This window comes from Notolabrus celidotus, chromosome 18 (assembly GCF_009762535.1).
Source record: "Notolabrus celidotus isolate fNotCel1 chromosome 18, fNotCel1.pri, whole genome shotgun sequence".
Lineage (NCBI taxonomy): Eukaryota > Metazoa > Chordata > Actinopteri > Labriformes > Labridae > Notolabrus > Notolabrus celidotus.
The window spans coordinates 15,810,862-15,827,805 of NC_048289.1; the positions used below are offsets into that span (position 1 = coordinate 15,810,862).

Consider the following 16,944-nt stretch of genomic DNA (forward strand, 5'->3'; position numbering starts at 1 on the left):
TATGTAGTGATGTTTATAAATTAACACGACATCTCTTCTGTCACATGCTGCCCAGATTTGCATGCTGTATTTAGCTGGTTTGGAAGGCATATATTACCTAAAATGGAAGGAAAATGGGTCTATTTGACCCGCAACATAACAGGAGGGTTAATTACTTCATTTCATTCATTAACTGATCTCTACGGTGGCCCTGAAGCACAAAACAAATTTACAAAAGATGAAACACTTTTACAAAGTTGGAGACACATTTAAAAAAAAGAAGAAGCATACAACACATGACCTCTACCCCTACCTCACCTCTGTCCTTGTTCTGTTTTATTTACCTGTTTTATTTTTACTTTTATTTTATGTAAAGCAACTTTGAGTATTAAGAAAAGCCCTATATAAATCATATTAATTATTATTTTATCTATTAAATTCACATTTTGGAAAACATTTTACATTATATAAAACAAAATTACATTAGCAAAACACTTTTACCAAGGCCAAAATACATTTACATTTAAGGAAACAAATTTACAAAAGATGAAACACTTTTACAAAGTTGGAGACAAATTTACATTTTGGAAAACATTTTTACATTTTATAAAACCAAGTTACATCAGCAAAACACTTTTGCCAAGGCCAAAACAAATGTAAATTTAAGGAAACAAGAAACAAATTTACAAAAGATGAAACACTTTTACAAAGTTGGAGACAATTTTACAAACGACGGAACACTTTAACCGTTAAGTCTGACTCCTTTTAGCCTGACTCCGTTTAGCCTGAAGCTATGTGGTCTGAGGCTGTTTCATCTGGATTCTGACACATGATGAAGGTTTTGCGGAGATATGACAGAGCTTTTCTGGAGACATGATGCTTTTTCATCTGAGGCCTAACACCTCACTCTGAGACCCGAGGATTAATATGTAAACCATGTCCATCTCCGTTTGGTTTCTCTCAAGCGGCAAACTCCGGTCTCAAACGATGAAGCCAATGCGGAAGTGATATAAACTGCAATACATCGAAAATCCGCTTGAGGCTGGCTGCAGAAACACCGGAAACCACATAGATATGAATGGGAAAAAGACGATCTTTGCAGCATTAATAAACATGTTTACAGCCTGGTTCAAAAAACGGCTTGGCCCTACAACGCTAATCTCTCTAATGGCACACACTGTACGGGGGGTGATTTTTTTTCTAACGTGATGGTTAAGAAGATATTAAGATTATGAGTTTTGCCCAAATAAGGACATGACTGACGTGACTCCCGGTCGGGAACACACAGCCATTGGCTAAGAGACTCACACTCTGCCTAGTTGAGTTCCGCATTACCAATATAGCTGCTGCCGTCGATTTGCTTCAAAACAGCTCTCAGGAACAGATGGGTGACGTCACGGATACTACGTCCATATTTTATACAGTCTATGGTTTCTCTCCATCAAAACAAACTAAATAATCCCTCACTCGATCACTTCTGGATCACTGCCGGTATTTGGTACATTCCCTTTCCGTAAAAATTAAATGTTAATTTGTTTGAGAAATGGTAAAAGTGTTCCATCGTTTGTAAAATTGTCTCCAAGTGTTTCATCTTTTGTAAATTTATTTTCTTAAATGTAAATTTGTTTTGGCCTTGGTAAAAGTGTTTTGCTGATGTCATTTTGTTTTATAAAATTGTTTAAATGTTTTCCAAAATGTAAATTTGTCTCCAACTTTGTAAAAGTGTCTCATCTTTTGTACATTTGTTTTGTCCTTCAGGGCCACCGTAGCTCCCCAAGTTAGGCAGCCATTGCTTCTGCAAACGAACCTCAGCCTAGCTGGTTCCAGTGCGCCTATACCACAGTTATTACGACTTAAAGCTGCAAACAGCATGGCAGCCTCCATAGGGGAAGAGCGTTTGTGTTACATAGCAGGAGTTTTGTAATTTCTCCTTATATATCACCACTCTTTTCTTGTTTACAGTTTTCCTCCGCGAAAGGAAAGACTTACTTCATCCTCTGCAGAAACTGTAAGTGCCTTTAATACTTTAGGTGGTTTGGTTACTGTGATAGTCGTACACATATGTTCAAAGTTACATGTTATTAAGAATTGTATTCTTAATCTTAGACCGATTTTTACTCATATGAATACAATACAGTTCAATCTAGCTGTCTTTGTAAATGTAGATGACTTTTTTAAACCAGCAACTAATGGTAACTAATGTCAACAAATCAATGATCACTTCATCAGAGGGCTTCTCACAAACAAATGTTGTCTTAATATCAAAGAAATACTCCAAAAAGTGCTATATGTTTTTGTTTCTGTTTTTGTTTTTATTGTGAAGTGTATGCGCCTGTTTGTGCCCTGTCAAAGAAGCATTTCTGCCACCATCTGGGGCAGACAATAAAGCTCTATCTATCTATCTATCTATCTATCTATCTATCTATCTATCTGTCTATCTATCTATCTATCTATCTATCTATCTATCTATCTATCTATCTATCTATCTATCTATCTTCAAACATGGGAGTTATGGTTTACTAATAATTTCTTCTCAACCATAATCAACAACGTGAATAAATCTGTTAGGGAACCCTAAAATTAAAGGCAGCTTGGAAGACTCACAAGGGACACATTTTAAGCAGCAACTGTCACAGATTATATATTATGATCTCACTTTTAGTTTCTGTAATGGATCAAACTTATTTTCTACTTCCATGAAAAAGTACATCACGTCTGACCATATAACTCTCATCCTAAAGGTTTGCATCTCACATGTTGACCAAGAGGCTCCCCCCGCTCCAGAGTTTCCTGGTTCTGGTTTCCAGACATGCCAGTCACCTTGCCCGACAGCAGTATGATGTCATCGTTGTGGGTGGTGGTCATGCTGGGACAGAGGCGGCAGCAGCAGCGGCAAGAGTGGGAGCTGAGACACTGCTGGTCACACAGAAAATAAACACCATCGGTAAGAGAAAGGGGTCAGCTTACTCAGAAGAAAATGTGACTTTCTCTCTGGGTGGTTTTCCTAACTCTCTCTTTCTTACCTTTGTATCCAGGTGCCCTGTCCTGTAACCCGTCTCTCGGAGGGGTAGGTAAGGGCCAGCTGGTGAAAGAGGTAGATGCTCTGGATGGTTTGTGTGGTCGGGCAGGAGATTGGGCTGGGATCCATTTCTCCATCCTGAATCGTAGGAAAGGCCCTGCTGTGTGGGGTCCAAGGGCTCAGCTGGACCGCCAGCGCTACAGAGAGTTCATCCAGGTATATCATACACACATGTTTAGGTTATGTGTTTACCACTGAAACTGAACTGAAGCTGAATTATTGTCATTAACTGTGTGTGTGCCAATCAGGCAGAGCTGCTGTCTACTCCCAGGCTGACTGTGGTTGAGGGCTCAGTGGAGGAACTGCTGGTGTCAGAACCAAACGCTGAGGAGCCGGGGAAGCACAGAGTCACAGGGATACGTTTGGGTATGGTATTTTAGATGAAGAGACGTTTTAATTCAATAAATTTATGACACCAGAAAAACAAGTTGCACCTTTTCTCAATGTCTTCTCAGCAAATGGAAGCAACAACATCTCAGCCCACTCAGTGGTTCTTACAACCGGCACCTTCTTATCTGGTTCCCTCTTCATGGGCCAAACCACATCCCCCGGGGGTCGGATCGGAGATGCCCCTTCGAGTGCCGGGCTGTCAAACACACTGAGGGAGAGACTCGGGCTGAGGACTGGCAGGCTGAGGACTGGGACACCTCCCAGGATTGTAAAGAATTCGGTGGATTTCTCACTGGCGACCATTCATCCCCCTGACTCAGAACCGACTCCATTCAGCTTCCTAAATACTCATACACACTGCAAGGTGAAGTTAATCTCAAGTACCTTTTCCAAGTGCTTGTTTCTATAAGTTACTTTTGTTTGCAGTCCATTAAGTGATACTTATTATTCTTATTTTTCATTTGTTTTATGTTTTAATTGAATCTGTTCTCATCATTGAAGCTTTTATTTTGAAACTACCTTCCTCTTTAGCCTGAAGACCAGCTACCTTGTTACTTGACCTATACTACACTTGGTGTAGAGAGAGTGGTGAAAGAGAGTCTTCATCTCAACTGTCACATACAGCAAGACACCAAAGGCCCCAGGTACACACACACACACACACACACGCACACACACACACACACACACACACACACACACACACACACACACACACACACACACACACGCGCACACACACACACACACACACACACACACACACACACACACACACACACACACACAAACACACACTCAACATTAAAGCAAGTCATCCTACAATTTGCTTAAAATCTCTAACCCTCTCCTCTGTCTCTCACAGATACTGCCCCTCCATTGAGTCACGAGTTCTCCGCTTCCCAGGCAGAGAGCACCAGGTGTGGCTTGAACCTGAAGGGTTGACCTCTGACCTTCTGTACCCTCAGGGTCTCTCCATGACGATGCCCCCTGACGTGCAGCTCCGCCTCATCAGAGAAATTCCTCCTTTGCACAAAGCTGAGATCCACACACCTGGTGTGCTGCCCTAAATCCTGTTTATCATTCACAGTATCAAGAATCTCGTTGATGTAGAGTAGAAGTGAAAGGGTCTCAAGGTGAAGAGTTGCCTGAGTGTGTCTTGTTTTCCTCCAGGTTATGGTGTGCAGTATGACTTTGTGTGTCCCACCCAGCTGAGCCCGGCCCTGCAGGTGAAAAGCACTCAGGGTCTGTTTCTGGCTGGTCAGATAAATGGAACCACAGGATACGAGGAGGCGGCTGCACAGGTCGCTGCACACTCACTGTACACTACATACATTTCATTAAAAACAAATACAGTTGGGCGCAGACTTAGCCTAATGGTTAAGTTGCGCGCCCATGAGGCGTTTGGCCCGGGTTTGAATTCAGCCTGTGGCCTCTTTCCTGCATGTCATTCCCCCACTCTCTTCCACCTTCCTGCACTATACACTGTCCTCTCCTCTACAAATAAAAGTTGTAAAAGCCCCCCCCCCCAAATTAAAAAAAAATAAATAATAATAATTGGTTTAAAACAAATACAATTAACCCTTTTTTCTGTCTTGCAGGGTCTGTGGGCGGGGGTGAATGCTGCTCGTCTTGCGCTCTCTTTGCCAACACTATCACTGTCACGAACAGAGAGTTATATCGGAGTTCTCGTTGATGATCTGGTGAGTCGAGGCGTCACGGAGCCATACCGCATGTTCACCAGCAGAGCTGAGTTTCGAACGTCTCTCAGGCCGGACAACGCTGACCTCCGCCTCACTCTAAAAGGTGGGTCCAGTGTCAGGGGTTTGTAGCACAACACAGCTGTTTTTTATTCTTTATTCTTCTGTTTTTGTAGGACTTTGTTGTCAATGAATAAAAAGTTGTGTCGATTCATTAGGGGTCCCACGTTTCTGCTTTCTCCTCCTCCAGGATTTGAGGAGGTAGGATGTGTGTCCTCTTTCCGCTACCAGGAGGCCGTGAGAGTGAGGGACACCTTACAGGATGCTCTGGCAGCTCTGCAGGCTCTCACTCTGTCGACCCCTAAGTGGAGGAAAAAGCTCCCAGACGTCCGTATGAGTGAGGCTAAGAGCACCGTGCTGACGTGAGTGTTGATTCTGTGGGAACAGTGAGAGCCACATTTAAGATGGATTTTCTGGTCTTGACTGTTGCTGTGTGGCTTCTGTTTTTCAGAGGTACAGATCTGCTGCAGTACAAGGATGTAACTTTTGAAATGCTGGCATCAACATTCCCAGAGTGCCTTTCACCTTACATGGAGTTTGGGCAAAGACTCAAAATAGAGGGTAAAAGCTGATGTTTAGCTTCCACAAGCTATATGATTAACCTGTATGTCTTGTATCTTAAGCTATAGTAATGTACCGCAGCTAATTATTTATCAATACATCATTGATCCTTGTTTTTAGCCGTGTACCGACCTCACTGTGACATGCAGAAGAAAGAGATCGAGAGGATTCAGAAGGAGGAGAACATGTCCCTTCCACAGGATTTGGACTACTTCTCTCTACAGGTGTCACTGTCCCAGGAAGTCAGAGAGATTTTGGACAGAGTTCGACCCAGCACTGTGAGTCTGACCCGGCAATCATTTTTTTTCTCTCTGTTTTGATGCTTCTATATATCCAATCCAATCCATTTTATTGATATAGCACATTTTTAAAACAAGGTTACCAAAGTGCTGCACAACAAATACCAACAGTAGAAATAAATAGTAGTAAAATTTAAAATACAGTAAATTAAAAGACAAACAGAGACCAACATAAACTCTCATGCTGTATTAAAAGCCAGGGAGTAAAATATGAGTTTTGAGACGTGATTTAAAAGTATCCAGAGTGGGGGCCATTTTGACTTGGGTTGGTAGCTCATTCCACAGTTTAGGAGCTACCACTGAAAAAGCTCGGTCACCCCCTCGTTTTTTGTTGGCTTTTTGCCACGACAAGACGCATCTGATCAGCAGACCTCAGTGCTCTGGAGGGGGCATAGATGTGAATGATTTTAGAGATGTACTGAGTTGCCAGACCATGTAGTGACTTAAAAACAAACATTGAAATCTTAAAATTTATTCTAAAATGGACATGGAGCCAGTGGAGGGATGCGAGAACGGGGCTGATATGTTCATACTTGCGGTTTCCTGTTAAAAGGCGAGCAGCCGCATTTTGGATTACCTGTAAGCGAGGGAGGGAGGCCTGGTTAATGCCGGTGTAAAGTGCATTGCAGTAGTCCAAAAGGGTCAAGATAAAAGAATGACTCAAGCGAGAGAAGAGAATGGGCCTTAGAATTGATATTTATATAAAGAAAAAGTATTTAAACTAAAGACTAATTAAAGTTGTGTCTGTCTTCCAGTTGGGCGCTGCAACACGTCTGCAAGGTATAACACCAGCTGCAATCGTCCATCTCCTAAACTATGTACACCACACAGAAAAGAGGGAGAGAAGATCACACAGAAGCAAACCAGTCCAAAAACAGGAGACAGAGGAGGAGCTGTGTGCAAGAAATGCATCTCTACCTCAGTGAAAAATGACCCCTTCAAATGTCTTGTAAAAATGTATTTATTCATAAAGTGTACAAAATAATAATTTAAGTTTTTTTTGTATTTTAATGTTGTATAAAAAAGTTTTAAGACAATAAAACTACCTTATGAAAACTCTTTCACATTCAATAAATTTACAACCGTGATCCAGCTACCCAAAGAAGAATTCTAATCCTGTTAGTAACGTCACTGTGAACAGCATTAAACTCCATGTGACCCTCTCCCTGTCACTGCTGTTAGTAACAATGTGTCCATCCAGCTCAGCAGAGCCTCTGGTGAAGAAACCAAATGGATACTTCCAGTCAGGCTGCGGTGAGCCCAAGGGGGATTGTGGGTAAACTGTAGTGTCCACAAACGTCACCTCTGTGGTCAGAGCGATGGGAGACAACAGAGGACACTGAAAAAAAACAAGGAGGAGAGAATGAATGTTTTTATGAAGGTTTGGAAATGTGTAGGAATTTTAAAATGCTGGCCTCACAGTTGGAGAGCTTACCTTTACATTTTGACAGTGGAAAATGTACTTGGCCCCGAGGATGTAGTTCTGGGGAAGATGTAAGAGACCCTGCCGAGCCCACAGCACTCGGATAGACAGAGAGGTTGGGAGGAAACAGCCTGACTCACACGTTTCCTTAAGATGAAACATAAAAAGTGTAAATAAATAGACAATTGACTGTGTATGACGAGTGTATGAAGTCACCATGATGTCCCCTTCCTCAGGAGTAAGGTATTTTGGCTTTTGCCAACTTGTTATGAGACAAGGATTCACCATTTTTAGGTGACAGGATGGACACTGAAGTAAATCAACTGAGAAAAAGGATCATTTTCTGATCTGGTTCCAATCAGACTTATTTTTGAAGAAGTGGAGTCGCCCCCTGTTGGCTATTAGAGAGAATGCAGGTTCAAATGGTTTCACTTTGCAAACCAAGCAGAGACTATTTATGAGGGTAACACAGCGTTTAATTAAAAGCACTAGTCCTTTCACAAAGAAATGTATCAAAGCAAAAAGAGCTACAAAGACTGAATTCAAATTTAGAGATCTCTAAGTCCCATTCAAAGGCACAGACCATTAACTGTAACATCAAAGGCTGTAATGTTGTGTTTCCGACTGTGCTGTACCTGCAGGCTGACAGAACACTCCTGGGTGATGACCCTCGCCCAGTCCGGTTGGGAGCCAGAGTTCATGGCAATCAGATCCGGAGTAGCAAGTCCTTGCAGAATCCCATAAATGTAGGAACGCAGCTCTGAGCAGTCACTGGATGGAGAACTACACACCACAAAGGGAAAGAAGCAGGACTCATTTTAAGCTTACAACTAAGCTGCTAAATTGGAGATGACAGAGCGGGAGAAAAGGAGTGTACCTGAATGTGCAGCCTGTAATGGTGTTGTGTGTGAAGAGTATAGGTGCTCGTCTGTTGGGGTCAGAGGAGCACTCCCCACCCTGCGACAACCCCAGAGTGGTCAGCTGACTCACCGTCAAGGAACCTTGACTTATGATAAATGTCGCTAAAGAAGCCATTAAACTGAAGTTGTTTTTTTGAGGATACAGGCTTCAAGTCCTCATCAAAGCGACCAATAACAGGTGATCCAGTGGGAAGTCCAACTGCAGGGATCGGTGCACCTGGGGTGGGACTGGGTGCCATCAACTGGAGGAGAAAAAACATCATCATCTTAGTTTTCGGAATCATTGCTCCATTAGTGATCAAGACTCTGGAAATCACAGGATACCTTAAACTGCACAGAGTGAGTCTGCGACAGTGACTGATTTGGATCCACTTTAGCCAAGGTTACATTCACTGTTGCATTCACAAGCTCCCCTCTACCTGTGTATGATATCACAAACTCCACCTATGGGAGAAGACAGGAAAAGGAAAGAGTTTGACCTATTTGTGATTTAGAAAAGCTAAATGTTAAGATTTAATCTACTCACCTTTTTCACCACATTAACACAGGAGTTGTTTTGTTTACTTGGTGCAGGCCAGTCAGACAGAGGAGTTACTGGAACCTGTGAAAAAGCATGGATCTTTTCTTATTAAGAATGTGTGGGGCTTATGTGAAGCACTTCATTTGATGTAGGAGACATTCATGAGCCGGCAGCAGAATCTGTGTCCTGAATGTTGATGATTTTGCACAGAGGCGTCTGATCCTGACATGAAAGTGTTTCTCCAGTTTTCAAGTTAAGGCTTTGAGCTGTATTGGCAATCTGTAACTTACCAGTAAGTCTGAGACCTCTGCAGACTCAATGATTGGAATCTGTAATACAAATATTGAGGTTAGCTGATTCTCAAAGTTATTTTCAAACCATAAAAATGTCCTGCAGGACTGTTTGATCAGAGGTGGCGACCATGCTAACCTTGATCAGCCTAAAGTCGGAGAAATAGGATCTGGCATTGAGAGTTGGGTCCGTGGAGCACGAATCAGGGGTCAGCATGCGGGTACAAGACAGAGACATGGACCTCAGGAACTCTGCGAAAAGACAGAAAAGATTTGAAAAACAAAAGTTATATCAGCTAATATGTTAAAAGTCCTGATGAAAGACAATGTGGTCCTCTGGCAAAACCTGCTTTTACAGTCGCTTTTCTCTAACTTGCGACATGAGAAAGCTGCTTGTTTTATGGTGCATTTCCTGACATACAACTTGCCTTTGGCTCAACTGTATACACAGCATTTACATACTTGCAGGATTGCGGTTGACACAAAAATCAGAAGCAGCCCCTGGAGATGGCTGACGGAGGAGACCCCGCACAGAGGAGTTGTTGAAATAAGTCAGGATGACATCATCAGCCTGGAAACATGAAGAGTTTTATGCATTTTTACACCCAAAGATACACTAAGTCTTGACTGTTTTGTTTTTTAACACCTTGGATATAGTTAAATGAGTCTGTTTACCCGGTAGAAGTCTCTGCTGTATATGCTGCCCAGAGGTGCTGGTGGTGAGAAATGGTACGAGTCTCCTAATGCTGGAAACTGAGGCAGAGCTTGGAGAGACTGTGTTGTATTATCTTCAGGGAGGAGGTTTGAAAACAAATTATAGAGAGCATGAGAAGAGGATTCTTACATTTTCTTCTTTTAATATCTGCCTTGTACTTTAATCATTCACTTCTTCTCATTGTATATGTGTACCTTCAGGCCGGACGCAAAACAAGGAGTCAGTCACAGTGACAAGAGATGAATCCACATTAGCTCTGAACATCAGCCATTTCTCAATGCAGACCCCTGAGCTGTAAAATAATCATTTTAAATTAAAGAAAAGAAAAATAATGCACTTGAGTTTTTAATACTTTATACACTTACATAGGTTTATGTGGACATCCAGTGAAGATGGTGCTCAAGTTTGAGACATTGCAATCAACGATGTCACAGCAGCAGCCAATGTCACAGAAATCAGGGGTTAAGTCACAGAGACAACCTGGATAACAACAGAAGGCCTGTGTTAGTCAGGGAAAGTCAAAGTTACTGTAAAGACACAAATGAGACAACAGTGGATAAACTTTACGGATAAGGGATATCTTCATTATTCCCAAAGGGACAATGTGTTTCCAAATCTCTCAAACAATAGAAAGGAATAATACGAAAATGAGTCTGAGGATTAAAACATGGTTCTGTAGACACATTTTTAAAAGTATTGCAGGTTAAATAATTTAGAGAAACTTGAAAAAGCCAGAAACTGACAAAAATATTACATAAGGGGTATCTGGAGTATTTTTTCTTTTGGATGGGCCGATCTGAAATTTAAATTATCATCAACTTAAAGGTGCAGTGTGTACAAAGTGGGAATGTAGAGCAACATGCTTCCTTTTTCACCCCTCCTATCAGTAAAGCGATGGTGGCCTTGGAGGACAAGAAGCTCTTGTGACGTTTAATACATACGTTTCCCCATTTGTCAAGTTTTTACCATCAAAACAACCACCACTCTTTTCGGATTTGTCCTCCAACCCGACAGCCAGTTACTGAATACAAAAACACACACTGCCCATATTAGATTGTCCGTCCTGTGCGGCTGTAGGAACATGGCAGTGCAAAATGGCAGTCTCCATGGAGGACGACCTGCTTCTTATGCAGATATAAAAGTCTCATTCTGAGTTAACAAACTTTAACTTTAATATTCAGGTGATTATACACTCATTTCACTTCTAAATGCAGCTTAATATCACACACTGCACCTTTAAATGTAGATATCTGAAATGGGAGTTTTCCCTGGAAGAATACGGCATGGATATGAAGAGTGACGTTTTGTATAATTGAACTGGTTGATATTAAGTGCCACTGTGTTTTTCAGATATCGGTACCCCTCCCCTCTCTGCTGTTGTAACCCCGCCCACAAAAGATTGCTGTGCGTGTTCTATGCATAGACTGTATAAATAATGGATGTAGAATCCGTGACGCCACCAATCTGTTCCTGAACGCTGTTTTGAAGCCAATCAACGGCGGCAGCCATATTGGAATGCGGAACTCAACCAAGCAAAGTATGACGTAAAGAGGCGGAGTTTGAGCCTCAGAGCCAACAGCTATGTGTTCCCATCCTGGAATCAAGTCAGTCATGTCCTTATTTGGGCAAAAACTCGTAATCTAAATATCTTCTGAACCGCTACATAGATCCAAGCCGTTTTTTGAACCAGACTGTAAACATGTTTATTTATGCTGCAAAGATCGTCTTTTTTGAATTGGTGTCTATGTGGTTTCCGGTGTTTCTGCAGCCAGCCTCAAGCGGATTCTCGATGAATTGCAGTTTATAACACTTCCGCATGGGCTTCATAGTTTGAGACCGGAGGGTTGCCGCTTGGTTCCATGAGGAAGTAGTGGCTTCCTAGCCAATCAGGGGGAAGTAGTGGGGCAGCCACTCGACCAATCAGGACAAAGGGGTGGGGAGTAGCTCTGATTGGTCCATGATAACGGAACGAGGGGAATGATAACATTACTTGATACAAAGGCATTGGAAAACACAGAGATTTAACCATAACCTCATTACTTCACTTACAGATGAATACCGATTGGTATAAGGACCTTTTCCCCAAACCCAGCAGAAAGAAAGTACAGGTTTTTTTTACACCATTCCTACCAACAGCAGCTTTAAGTTACCCTGAGACGTCACGACAGGTGGGCTGGTGGTTGCAGAGGTTTCAGTGACCACAGTGGGAGGAGCCTCAGACACGGTTAACGTTGTTGTTGCAATGGGGTCCAGAGTGGAGTCCAGGGTGGAGTCCAAAGGGACGGCCTCAGTGGTGCTGACACCGGTTGATTCATCTGTACCTAAACTACCAGAAGGAGGAGGGGTCGCTGAGCTGAAAGACCCCCAGTTTGTGTTTGTGGAGCCGGGTGAGACGGTGGAGGTCCCCCCCGAGTCTGTGGCTGCGTGAGCCAGACCTCCGCACAACAAGATACAGATCTGAACCGAACAGAACCACAGGAGGGGACTCATCTCTTCAGACAGACATCAGTCAACAGAGTCTAATGTGATCTCCTACGTCGCTTGTTCCAACTTTAGACACATTACTGTTAATTACTGTGAACGGTAAAATCAAACAGCATTAAAATAAGTCGTCAATTAAAAATAAAACGTAAGCCGTAGATAAATTTAGCTAAGCATGTGAGCACACCATAGACTGTATAAAGCACCTCACCGAACAGTAAGCTTCTTGTTGTTAAGGAAGTTGTCACTTTGACTTCCGTTACTAACAGAACTACCGTAAAACATGGAAAAGACGCACAGACAGTATTTATATATATATTTTTTTCAACTTTATTTTAGATGTACATAACAAACAATGGGTACATTCAGAAGCAGCATCATATATAAACAAACATTAAGGACGCAGAAACAATACAGCTTTAATTGTTAATATAAGGTAAATGAGAAAAATTACATATATTAGAAAATAAATAATAAAATAAGTTGAGTAAGGAGAGGGAATAATTTTAAAATTTAGTGAGGAATTATTTTAAGGAATCATCATCTTTAGTGCTCTTGGTCCTTTCATTATTTTCAATGGTTTCAGGTATATTTTGAATTTCTTCAACAAATTTGGGGGGAGATTTCATAGTCCTGTTTTTATGAATAAAGAATTTTGAGAGGCGTAGAATTATGTTACAGCAGATTTCATCACTTTAGACGGACAGCCAGTAGTGATTTCCTAGGAGTGTAAATTGCACTGTAGCAGAACAGCAGTGAATGGAGTATTTAAACAGATATTACACTGAGGAGTGAAAATATGTTAATTGTTCACCTTAGTGTAACTTCATATTCATATTCAATGTCACAATGCAGTCAGTTTCAGTTGCAAAAACCACATACAATGAAGCAAAACAGCATAAGATGTTGCTTTATAGCAGGGGTGTCAAACTAATTTCAGTTCAGGGGCCACATACAGCCCCATTTGATCTCAAGTGCGCCTGACCAGTAAAATCAAAAGATAATAACCTATAGAGAACGACAACTCAAATGTTTCCCTTTGTTTTAGTGCAAAAAAGTACAAGTAAATTCGGAAAATGTTCACATTACATGAACTATCTTTTAAGAAAAACAACAGTTGTATTTTTCGCCATTATGAGTCTCCAAGTGGGACCTATGACATACGTCTTCAGCATTGTACCCCCCTTTCTGCCTGTCTTTCTAAGATAATTGGCGCCACTAAACTGTTGTTCAACTTCCAACAAGATATGACCTGTCAGAAATCATGTTCTTGCAGCTGCTGAGTCAGAAATACAATGGGCTATTTACTCATGAGCAAATAAAACTTTCTTCTGTTTCTGTGCTCCAGAGGTTTTAGGTATCGATGCTACAATGAAAGGTGGCACAAATTATTGCTTTAACAGTCAGTACATATCTGTTTACAAAAATTAAATCTAACTTAATCTTTTCAAGCGATTGAGTTTCACAAAACAATACCAACAACAAAAGTCTCCCCAGATTACCTGTTCTCTGTGTTGTTTCTCTAATTGTATGTAAATGAGATCTATGAAGCACACAAACTAACTACAACCTGGTGAACTACTACCACTCTGACTGTGTTAACATTTGTGCTAATCTGACCTTACCTGAACCAGGGCCCTGTGAGGTAACATCCGCAAGGTCACATGAGGAGAGTCTGGAAGTTTGTCAAGTTACATTCTGAATCCCATCTTAACCACAAAATAAAGTAAAGTAAAACTAAGGTAAAATAAAGCTCAAAAAGAAAGAATGGTTGTCACTAAATGACGTGACACATTGGATAAATCAGGTGATGAGTCTTGCCCTCGCTGTTTCCTCCTGACATACTTAGTATGCCTCAGTGGCTGTGATGAGATTAGCAGCACCCTGCAGGCTGCACACTGCGCTGAATGACAATCAGAGTGAACAAAATGTTCCTGGAGATCTACTAATACACACAACAAAATTATTCTATCATTTTCTATGGGCCTTTTTTTTTTCAATTCAAGCAACTATTTATCATACTGCCTTTACTTTCACTCTCAATGGCAAACTGAGGCCAAAGTAGTTATAAATCTGCTAGCTGCTTATGGTGCTTTGCTATTACAGGTTCTGCAGGTGACTTGACGTTTTTTTTTAAGAAGCATGATTTGGAGGGTTTCCACAAATGATCATTGGACAAGCCAGAGGAATGGTATATGCAAAAGGAAAGAGAGAAAGAGCGTAAAATCTCAATAGAAGTTCAAATAAAAAAGTTTTGCTACCCTTAGGTTAGCAGAGCGGAAGGACAATACAATAAAAGACTAGATGTTAAGATAAGTTTGTTCTCTGTGAGGCTCTCAGACCTGATAAAGGGTATTGGTCAACAGCATCCTGGGAGTCAGCAGATTTGCAGAGCTGTTCTCCCAAGCAATCCGCAGTGTTTGTTCGATACTAGTTTTGATTCTTGTAAGAAACGTATTACTATGCAAGCAAGCCAGTGTCACGAAGATTCCTTCTGCATCTACACATCATGGGCGGTCAAGATACGACACTCACTCTTCTACTCCCAGTTTATATTAAAGGATTCCTGGGAGGAAACCTAGCTTTAGCTTGCCCAGAGTCACATACTATACATCTGTTTTCATCGGCTGAGCCGCAGAACAGTTATCACTTAAACACTGCGAAACCACCAACTGCTACTTCTTTCACTTTTGTACTACAATCTTTACATTTACTATTAATATTACTAATGGCAACTGATGGCAGAAATACAACTGGCAACATGCTATGATTAAAGATTCAACATTTGTTCATGTAATTAATCTTAATTTGACCTCTTTAAGGGAGGCGTTTGAAACAAAGAGGCGCAAGTTGAAAGCTGGTCATGTCAAAGTTTGACAGCATTTGATCATAACAGGAAATGTGTTCACTGGGGATGTCACGGCTGTGGCCCCACTGTTGTTTTAACTCTCCTCTGCCTTTGCCCCCTCCTTCCTGTGTGCTTGGTGTAGGAGTGGCTCAGGAGACACACCTGTGAGCAATCCAAATTAGCACCACTACTAATACCTGGACCTCCTGCCACTTCGGTGTTGGATTGTTCCTTCGCCACGGTGGTCTAACTGCTTACCAGTTTTTCATCAGGCGTCTTAGAGCCGGCTTCTTGGATATTTTGGTTTTCTTCAGTTGTCTCCACAATAAATTGACTGAATTATTCAATTTGTCTCTGTCTCAGCTCCGGGGTCCCTCTGTTGAGAGCACAGCCTGACAGGGGAGCTCTGTCTGTAAGTGTGTAGTGTAAAATAACCGAGGAACCTTCTCCATCCGTGCCCTCTGCTGGTTTAACGGCTACATGCTAAGAGTAATAACCATCACCTTGACATTACATTACTTATCTCCAAGTCTGTTTCTCTCTAACGTAATATAACCTTCATGATTTTGGCCACAGTGCAAACTAACATATTGGTCCTATTAAATATGAGTAGAAAATAAGAGCTCGCTTTGTATCGTGGTTACAGAAACCCAGCGTTTATAACAGGCCTGTGTCTCAGTGAGGTTCACTGTCTGTAGCGGGAAAAGTGTGTTAGAGGTGAGGGCGGAGACAGTGGGTGAACTCACTGCCCCCTCTGCTTCTGCAGATTTAACAGCTGTAAGGGAAAAAACAAACACAGCCCTGACCTTGAGTTGAATCTTTTATGGATACTGTTGTTTTATTAATGGATCATATTTGACTGTTTTGTTCCCAGAAATTCAAAGTGAAAGAGAAGAAATAACTGTGTAGATATAAATCAGTATGTAAAAAGAACACTTTCTAATGAGTAATGTTCTGTTTGAATCTTTACTGTTTGAATCACTGCAGAGAATTAAATTAAAGTGCAAAAAGGATAGATGCATATTAACAGAATGATCTAATCACAGTCTGTGTTCACTACTTATTTGTGCTATTTTTTCTGTTTGTTGGTTGTTCTTGGTCTGTGACATTTGCTTCATGATGACACTAAGGAGGTATCACATATTATGTTGTAAGCACATCAAAAGCAAGTCGCAGCTATGACCTGGCCTTTCTTTGTATGGAACTATTTAGGTATGCAAGCCCAGTGTCCAATATAAGATCTGTTGACATAAAAGATTGAAAGTAAATTGTCTTAAGGATAAAAACAAACTATTGTATTGGGAGTGAGTGGTTATGTAAAATTAAATCCTGACGGGGTGAGACAAGATCCCTCTGCTTCATGATGAAATCCTGTCTCACCCTGTCTGGATTATATTTTGCATAACCAACTGCTTCCTCACATTATCCTGCTTATGACACGGCAACAAACTTAAGATACAAACAAGTTGGCTTTAAGTATTGACTTAGAGAGAATTTAAATGATCTGAAAGTTATGTATTTGTGCAGCAAAAAAAATAGTCCTTTGCATTCCACGGTCGGTAGCACTCACATGACAATGCTATTCTTATTAGTCTAGTTAAGAGGTGCAGAAAATATAAAAATCTGGTGAATGCAACATGGTCGATTTGTGTTCTCCAAATAAATTAAGAGTAATATCA

General features: G+C 41.3%; 2 protein-coding genes across 2 annotated transcripts; one reads left to right on the top strand and one right to left on the bottom strand.

Annotated features, from left to right (window-relative positions):
* The first annotated feature begins 1,762 nt into the window (after positions 1-1,762).
* Positions 1,763-7,132, top strand: mto1 (mitochondrial tRNA translation optimization 1). The gene is made up of 13 exons (XM_034707868.1): positions 1,763-1,987; positions 2,721-2,923; positions 3,015-3,214; positions 3,307-3,424; positions 3,514-3,812; positions 3,980-4,092; positions 4,314-4,504; positions 4,622-4,752; positions 5,050-5,254; positions 5,399-5,570; positions 5,660-5,769; positions 5,890-6,047; positions 6,824-7,132. Exons 2-13 carry the CDS (start codon positions 2,734-2,736, stop codon positions 6,992-6,994), a joined length of 2,058 nt encoding a protein of 685 aa, XP_034563759.1. The 5' UTR covers positions 1,763-1,987; positions 2,721-2,733; the 3' UTR covers positions 6,995-7,132.
* LOC117830001 (tectonic-3-like) lies at positions 7,012-12,676 on the bottom strand. The gene is made up of 15 exons (XM_034707871.1): positions 12,629-12,676; positions 12,087-12,510; positions 10,302-10,416; positions 10,131-10,228; positions 9,897-10,009; positions 9,684-9,792; positions 9,361-9,473; positions 9,222-9,260; positions 8,938-9,012; positions 8,736-8,855; positions 8,555-8,653; positions 8,369-8,472; positions 8,127-8,274; positions 7,504-7,638; positions 7,012-7,407 (listed from the first exon to the last, which is right to left on the bottom strand). The coding sequence occupies exons 2-15, from the start codon at positions 12,424-12,426 to the stop codon at positions 7,162-7,164; spliced, it is 1,854 nt and encodes a 617-aa protein (XP_034563762.1). The 5' UTR covers positions 12,427-12,510; positions 12,629-12,676; the 3' UTR covers positions 7,012-7,161.
* Between the last annotated feature and the right edge of the window lie 4,268 nt (positions 12,677-16,944).

Excerpts from the sequence above, each read along its gene's own strand:
- mto1 (XM_034707868.1), top strand. The coding sequence starts at position 2,734 with ATGTTGACCAAGAGGCTCCCCCCGCTCCAGAGTTTCCTGGTTCTGGTT. Across the intron at positions 3,425-3,513 it reads AGTCACAGGGATACGTTTGG|CAAATGGAAGCAACAACATC; the intron begins GTATGGTATTTT and ends ATGTCTTCTCAG. Across the intron at positions 5,770-5,889 it reads GCAAAGACTCAAAATAGAGG|CCGTGTACCGACCTCACTGT; the intron begins GTAAAAGCTGAT and ends CCTTGTTTTTAG.
- LOC117830001 (XM_034707871.1), bottom strand. The coding sequence starts at position 12,426 with ATGAGTCCCCTCCTGTGGTTCTGTTCGGTTCAGATCTGTATCTTGTTG. Across the intron at positions 10,229-10,301 it reads GGATGTCCACATAAACCTAT|CTCAGGGGTCTGCATTGAGA; the intron begins GTAAGTGTATAA and ends ATTATTTTACAG. Across the intron at positions 9,474-9,683 it reads TGTCAACCGCAATCCTGCAA|AGTTCCTGAGGTCCATGTCT; the intron begins GTATGTAAATGC and ends GTCTTTTCGCAG.